General features: G+C 38.6%; 1 protein-coding gene across 1 annotated transcript in view; it reads left to right on the plus strand.

Annotated features, from left to right (window-relative positions):
• The window catches only part of ACTL6B (actin like 6B), a 41,564-nt gene extending 37,492 nt beyond the window's left edge, over positions 1–4,072 (plus strand). Inside the window, 2 exon segments of the mRNA XM_087947627.1 lie at positions 1,238–1,324; positions 3,856–4,072. Coding sequence (XP_087803753.1) covers positions 1,238–1,324; positions 3,856–3,936 — 168 coding nt within the window. The 3' untranslated portion in view covers positions 3,937–4,072.
• Positions 4,073–8,535: the final 4,463 nt, after the last annotated feature.

Raw genomic sequence — 8,535 nt, forward strand, 5'->3', positions numbered from 1 at the left:
AGATGACCTTCGGTGTCCCTTGACCTCCCAAACTGCCCCTTCTCCTCCTCCTTCCACACAAAAAGCTACTGGATATTCAACCCAAGATCACGCCAGCAAATCAGAATAGAGCTGGAAGGGACCTTAGAGGTCATCTAGCCCAGCCCCCCGTGCCCAAGTAGGGTCTTCCTGCCTGGGCAAGGGGGTTGGACTGGATGACCTCCAGGGTCCCTTCCGACTCTATGACGATCCTGCGATTAGAGAAATTTGTGGGAGCTTCAATCCCTGGAAGACTTTTCAAGAAAGAGGCTGGGCGGCCATTTTGTCAGCCATGGTGTCAGGGAGGAGATGGGGGTTGGACTGGATGACCTCCAGGGTCCCTTCTGACTCTTTTACGATCCTGTTAGTAGAGAAATTGGTGGGAGCTTTACATCCCTGGAAGACTTTTCAAGAAAGAGCCTGGGCGGCCATTTTGTGTCAGGAAATGGTGTCGGGGGTCTCCCTGCTTGGGAGGCGATGCGGGGTTGGACTGGATGACCTCCAGGGTCCCTTCCGACTTCTATAATGATCCTGTTAGTAGAGAAATGGTGGGAGCTTTACATCCCTGGAAGACTTTTCAAGAGAGAGCCTGGGCGGCCATTTTGTGTCAGGAAATGGTGTCGGGGTCTCCCTGCTTGGGAGGCGATGCGGGTTGGACTGGATGACCTCCAGGGTCCTTTCCGACTTCTATTCTGATCCTGTTAGTAGAGAAATTTGTGGGAGCTTTACATCCCTGGAAGACTTTTCAAGAGAGAGCCTGGGCGGCCATTTTGTGTCAGGAAATGGTGTCGGGGGTCTCCCTGCTTGGGAGGAGATGCGGGGTTGGACTGGATGACCTCCAGGGTCCCTTCCGACTTCTATGACGATCCTGTTAGTAGAGAAATTTGTGGGCGCTTTACATCCCTGGAAGACTTTTCAAGAAAGAGCCTGGGCGGCCATTTTGTCAGCCATGGGTGTCGGGTTCTCCTGCTTGGGAGGCGATGGGGGTTGGACTGGATGACCTCCAGGGTCCCTTCCGACTTCTATGACGATCCTGTTAGTAGAGAAATGGTGGGAGCTTTACATCCCTGGAAGACTTTTCAAGAAAGAGCCTGGGCAGCCATTTTGTGTCAGGAAATGGTGTCAGGGTCTCCTGCTTGGGAGGAGATGGGGGTTGGACTGGATGACCTCCAGGGTCCCTTCGGGCTCTTTAATTATTGTCTCTTCCCTTGTCCCGCAGAGCATGCGGCTCAAGCTGATTGCCAGCAACAGCACCATGGAGCGGCGGTTCAGCCCTTGGATTGGGGGCTCCATCCTGGCTTCTCTAGTGAGTATTTTGGGGGGAGTTTTTTGGGGGTCAGGGGTCGGGGGTTAAATCGAGGGAGGGGGACCCAGGAGGGGAGGAGAGTGTGTGTGTGTATGTGGGAGTGGGGGTGGGTTTGCCTGCAAGAGGGTGGGAGGTCTGGAAGGAAAGCTTATACTTCCTGACTGACCAGATTAAGAGTTGGAAAGGGACCTTGTAGGTCATCTAGCCCAACCCCGATTTGGGAGAGGTGGTACAAATGGGGGAAGACAGAAATAAGAATGGATGTTTGGGTATAAAAAGAGATCTACGCATCAACAAGGCTGTTAATGTCAATAGAGATTTGTAATATTTTTTTTTAAATAAAAGAGTTGGAAGGGACCTTAGAGGTCATCTAGCCCAACCCTGATTTGGGAGAGGTGGTACAAATGGGTGGAAGACAGAAATAAGAATGGATGTTTGGGTATGAAAGGAGATCTAAGTATTAACAAGGCTGTTAATGTCAATAGAGATTTGTAATTTTTTAAAAATAAAAGAGTTGGAAGGGACCTTGTAGGTCATCTATCCCAACCCCGATTTGGGAGAGGTGGTACAAATGGGTGGAAGATAGAAATAAGAATGGATGTTTGGGTATGAAAGGAGATCTAGGTATCGACAAGGCTGTTAATGTCAATAGAGATTTGTAATATTTTTTTAAAAAAAATAAAAGAGTTGGAAGGGACCTTCTAGGTCATCTAGCCCAACCCCGATTTGGGATAAGTGGTACAAATGGGGGAAGATAGAAATAAGAATGGATGTTTGGGAATGAAAGGAGATCTACGCATCAACAAGGCTGTTAATGTCAATAGAGATTTGTAATTTTTTTTTTAAATAAAAGAGTTGGAAGGGACCTTGTAGGTCATCTAGCCCAACCCCGAATTTGGGAGAGGTGGTACAAATGGCTGGAAGACAGAAATAAGAATGGATGTTTGGGAATGAAAGGAGATCTACGCATCAACAAGGCTGTTAATGTCAATAGACATTTGCAATTTTTTTTTTAAATAAAAGATTTGGAAGGGACCTTGTAGGTCATCTAGCCCAACCCCGAATTTGGGAGAGGTGGTACAAATGGGGGGAAGATAGAAATAAGAATGGATGTTTGGGTATGAAAGGAGATCTACGTATCAACAAGGCTGTTAATGTCAATAGAGAGTTGCAATTTTCTTTTTTAAAAATAAAATAAAAATAAACAGTTGGAAGGGATCTTGTAGGTCATCTAGCCCAACCCCGAATTTGGGAGAGGTGGTACAAATGGGTGGAAGACAGAAATAAGAATGGATGTTTGGGTATAAAAGGAGATCTAGGAATGAACAAGCCTGTTAATGTCAGTAAAGATTTGTAATTTAAAAAAAAAAAGAGTTTGGAAGGGACCTTGTAGGTCATCTAGCCCAACCCCGATTTGGGAGAGGTGGTACAAATTTGGGGGAAGATAGAAATAAGAATGGATGTTTGGGTATGAAAGGAGATCTACGTATCAACAAGGCTGTTAATGTCAATAGAGAGTTGTAATTTAGTTTTGTCTTTTAAATAAAAGAGTTGGAAGGGACCTTGTAGGTCATCTATCCCAACCCCGATTTGGGAGAGGTGGTACAAATGGGTGTAAGACAGAAATAAGAATGGATGTTTGGGGATAAAAGGAGATCTAGGTATGAACAAGGCTGTTAATGTCAATAGAGAGTTGTAATTTTCTTTTTTAAAAAATAAAATAAAAAGTAAAGAGTTGGAAGGGACCTTGGAGGTCATCTAGCCCAACCCCAATGAACCACCACACAAATGCGGTTCATGTCCATCGAGAGTTGTCATTTGGTTTGTTTTTTTTTTAATAATTAAAAAAAAAAACCAAAGGGTTGGAAGGGACCTTGGAGGTCATCTAGCCCAACCCCAATTTGGGAGAGGTGGTACAAATGGGTGGAAGACAGAAATAAGAATGGATGTTTGGGTATGAAAGGAGCTCTAGGTATGAACAAGGCTGTTCATGTCAATAGAGAGTTGTCATTTTCTTTTTAAAAAAAATAAAATAAAAAATAAAGAGTTGGAAGGCACCTTGGAGGTCATCTAGCCCAACCCCAATTTGGGAGAGGTGGTACAAATGGGTGGAAGACAGAAATAAGAATGGATGTTTGGGTATGAAAGGAGCTCTAGGTATGAACAAGGCTGTTAATGTCAATAGAGAGTTGTAATTTTCTTTTTTTTAAAAATAAAATAAAAAATAAAGAGTTGGAAGGGACCTTGGAGGTCATCTAGCCCAACCCCGATGAACCACCACACAAAGGCGGTTCATGTCCATCGAGAGTTGTCATTTGGTTTTGTTTGTTTGTTTTTTAAAAAATAATAATTAAAAAAACAAAACCCCAAAGGGTTGGAAGGGACCTTGGAGGTCATCTAGCCCCACCCCGCCCAAGCGCAAGGGGTGGCCCGAGGGAAGCGGGGCTGTGGTTGGGTGGGGGTGGGGGTGGGGGTGGGATTGGAAAGAGGGCTGGGGAGGGGGCCTCTCACCCTCTGTTTCCTCTTTCCAGGGGACCTTCCAACAGATGTGGATCTCCAAGCAGGAGTACGAAGAGGGAGGGAAACAGTGTGTAGAGAGGAAGTGCCCCTGAGTAGCTACTCGCCCCCCTCCCACCGTCTCCGGAGCTGCTACAGCCCTTCTCGGCCTGGGGGTGGGGGTGGGGGCAAAATCCTCCCTCCCCTCCTCCCACCAGCCCCTCCCCAACCTTCCTTCCCCCATTTTCCCTCCCCGCCCGGGTGGCACCCCGATTTCCTGTCTGGGGAGGGGTTGGGGAGGGAGGAGGGCACCCTGAGGTCTTCCAAACGGTTGTGCTTGCTTTGGGAAGGCCTGAAACAGAAACAAAAACAAAGAGAAATAAAAAGTGTGGGGTCTTTTTTGTGTGTGTGTTGTTGTTTTTTAAATTAAAAAGGAAAAAAAAAAGAAAAATAAAGAAGACTTTTTCTTTCGTCCGTGTCTAAGATCAGCCCCCACCCCCCTTTCCTCTTCTTGCCCCCCCGAGGGGAGGGGGCCAACCCACCCCACTCTCCTCTTTGGGGGCGCAGGGAGGTTTAATTTGAGGCCCCACTCAGCAGCTGCCAGGCCAATACACCCCATCGTGGGGCATCTTGAGTTCAGCCAGCGGTGTCCCTGGGGTCCATGTCCCCCAAAAGGCTTCCGTCCATTGCTGCGTATTTGCATTTAATCTACAATTCAAAAAAAGCCATTAAAAAAACATATTTCCATCCATTGCAGCGTATTTGCATTTAATCTACAATTTTAAAAAAGCAATTTAAAAAACATATTTCCATCCGTTGCAGCGTATTTGCATTTAATCTACAATTTAAAAAGCAATTAAAAAAACATATTTCCATCCGTTGCAGCGTATTTGCATTTAATCTACAATTAAAAAAAGCAATTTAAAAAAACATATTTCCATCCGTTGCAGCGTATTTGCATTTAATCTACAATTTAAAAAGCAATTAAAAAACATATTTCCATCCGTTGCAGCGTATTTGCATTTAATCTACAATTTAAAAAAACCCATTAAAAAAACATATTTCCATCCGTTGCAGCGTATTTGCATTTAATCTAAAATTTAAAAAAACCCATTAAAAAAAACATATTTCCATCCGTTGCAGCGTATTTGCATTTAATCTACAATTTAAAAAAGCAATTTAAAAAAAACATATTTCCATCCGTTGCAGCGTATTTGCATTTAATCTACCATTAAAAAAAGCCATTAAAAAAAACATATTTCCATCCGTTGCAGCGTATTTGCGTTTAATCTACAATTAAAAAAAGCAATTTAAAAAAAACATATTTCCATCCATTGCAGCAATATTTGCAGTAGTGTTCCTTCCCTTTGGCATACTCTTTTAAGGATATAAAATACTATTACTAACTATTATTATTATGTTGCATTTGTTTTATGTCATATTTTCATATATTGACTGTAGTTATTATAATTTACTGTAGTTATTATAAGTGATACATAGTTATGCCTATTCATACCAAATTATTTACTGTAGTTATTTACATATTTATAACATGTCCCGTACCGTAACCTTTCATTTCATCTCTCTGTTTTGTGTCTCATTTGAAGGTGGGTGGACTTCAGCTCACCCAACAGGTAACATCATTCTAGTTGGAAGGGACCTTATAGGTCATCTAGTCCAACCCCCCCGCCCAAGTGGGAGACCCTACACCATTTCTGACAAATGGCAGCCCAACGTCCATTCCCTACTCTCCTTTTTTTTATTAAAAAATTGATTATTTTTTTAAATTTTATATAAACAATCCATCTTTCATTTCAACAAGTGTGTCAAATATCTTTTTTTAAAAAAAAAAAAACCAAGTTTATTGGTTTTTAAAGACAAACAAAAACGAACAAAACATAAAAACATCCAGCTTTCTTTCATAAATATACAAGCCGCGTGTCGGTTGCTTTACCGATTTTTTGTGCATCCATTTCATAGTCTCAAATTACAGTAACGTTGCACGATAACTCATATTATCAATCCAAAATCGAATACCCTGGTATCACTATTAAACCATCATTGGACTGTAATTTTACTCATTCATGCTTTGCGAGGTCACTATAATTTACTTAGTTTATTTTATAACAATCCATATAATCCTCCCAAATCTATCCTGAAAACATTTGATAGATATAATAATAATAATAATAATAATAATAATAATAATAATAATAATAATAATAATAATAATAATAATAATAATAATAAAAGAAATACATCTTCAAATATCTTGGGCAATAACCATGACAATGAGTACCTATTCCTTACTATCGTCTCATTATTCTTACTTCATGCTACTTACACACGACATATCTAATGATCATAATCATTCTTATTCCTATTTCATTTCTTCTTCTCCCGCGTACAATTTTTCGCTAGTCGAAATGTTTTAATGTCCATTTTTTATTCTCCAGCCATTGATTAAAAATATAATATATATAATATTCTTCCCCCCCTTTTCTTTCCTTGCAAAAGTGTTGCACCTGTTCATTTCTGCACATTCTCAAATATTTTCCCGATCACGTTCTCATCTGTCGGGAATCTTTTCATTTTTCCACCCACCCCAAGTTTGGTGCAAATAGAAATAAATCGAATAAAACTCCAACTAAAAATACAATTCTAGCTGCAGTCGATACGGGAATGACGTAAGGGTGGGTTTTCTTTGACGGCGATATATTTCGGCTCTTTATAAACCTTTCCATCCCCCAAAATCAGAGCTGACTTCAGCAACTGGTTGGAGGAGAAAGCAAAAATCTTCCAAAGGAAAGAAACACTAAAAAGAAAAGAAAAAAAGGTCCAGTTTTGCCTCCTGGAAAAAAAAAAAAAACACATTTGGGATCCCCAGTCAACTTATTAGTTTTGTTTTTTCTCTTTCGCTTTGCTGAACTCAAGATATATTACATCAACCGCATTCCCACCATCGATTAAAAGAAAGAATAGGATAGGATAGGATAGGATAGGATAGGATAGGATAGGATAGGATAGGATAGGATAGGATAGGATAGGATAGGACAGGATAGGATAGGATAGGATAGGAAGAGGAACAGGAACAAGTAACAGGAACAAGTAACAGGAACAAGAACAAGAACAGAAATAGAAACAGAATAGAATAGAATATAGAATAGAATTGGATAATAGAATATAGAATAGAATAGAATAATAGAATAGAATATAGAATATAGAATAGAATATAGAATAGAATAATAGAATAGAATAGAATATAGAATAGGATAGGATAATAGAACAGAATAGAATAGAATATAGAATAGGATAGGATATAGAATAGAATAATAGAATAGAATATAGAATAGAATAGAATAGAATAGAATAGAATAGAATATAGAATAGAATAATAGAATAGAATAGAATAGAATATAGAATAGGATAGGATAATAGAACAGAATAGAATAGAATATAGAATAGGATAGGATATAGAATAGAATAATAGAATAGAATATAGAATAGAATAGAATAGAATATAGAATAGAATAGAATAGAATATAGAATAGAATAATAGAATAGAATATAGAATAGAATAATAGAATAGAATATAGAATAGAATAATAGAATATAGAATAGAATAGAATAATAGAATATAGAATAGAATATAGAGTAGAATAATAGAATATAGAATAGAATAGAATATAGAATAGAATAATAGAACAGAATAGAATAGAATAAAGAATAGAATAGGATATAGAATAGAATATAGAATAGAACAGAATAATAGAATATAGAATAGAATATAGAATAGAATAGAATATAGAATATAGAATAGAATAGAATAGAATAATAGAATAGTATATAGAATAGAATTGGATATAGAATAGAATAGAATATAGAATAGAATAGAATAATAGAATATAGAATAGAATATAGAATAGAATAGAATATAGAATAGAATATAGAATAGAATAATAGAACAGAATAGAATAGAATATAGAATAGGATAGGATATAGAATAGAATATAGAATAGAATAGAATAATAGAATAGAATAGAATAGAATATAGAATAGAATAGAATATAGAATAATAGACTAGAATAGAATAGTAGAATAGAATAGAATAATAGAATAGAATAGAATATAGAATTGAATTGAATTGAATATAGAATAGAATAATAGAATAGAATAGAATATAGAATAGAATAGAATAATAGAATATAGAATAGAATAGTAGAATAGAATATAGAATAGAAATAGGACAGAACAGAATATAAATAAGACTAGAATAGAATAGAGAAGGAGAGAGAAGAGAAGAAGAGAAAATATGGAACGGAATGAAGAATAGGATAGGATGGAATGGAATGGGATAGAAATAGAATAAAGAGAAATAAATAGAGTTCTTTTTATTGGCCAGGTGTGATTGGACACCCAAGGAATTCGTCTTGGTGCAAATGCTCTCAGTGTACCTAAAAGTTGCCCTATCAAAAAAAGAAAAGAAAAGAAAAGAAGAAGAAGTGATCAAATAGGTAGCCCAGCCATATTTGTTCTTGCCCTATAAAGGCTGAATTCTGGCAGACCGACTGCCGGCTGGGGCATTCTGGGAGTTGAAGTCCACCCGGCTTCAAAATGGCCACCGCGAGAAACTCTGCTCTAGAAGGACGATCTCCCGGCAGAAGGAAGGGAGGAACGGCGATCGGGGGGCTCAGGGTTGCAAACATGGGCGCCCT

The sequence above is a fragment of the Notechis scutatus genome, chromosome Z (genome assembly GCF_049901735.1).
Source record: "Notechis scutatus isolate UNSWTSFEM ecotype Mainland chromosome Z, rNotScu1.2, whole genome shotgun sequence".
Classification (NCBI taxonomy): domain Eukaryota; kingdom Metazoa; phylum Chordata; class Lepidosauria; order Squamata; family Elapidae; genus Notechis; species Notechis scutatus.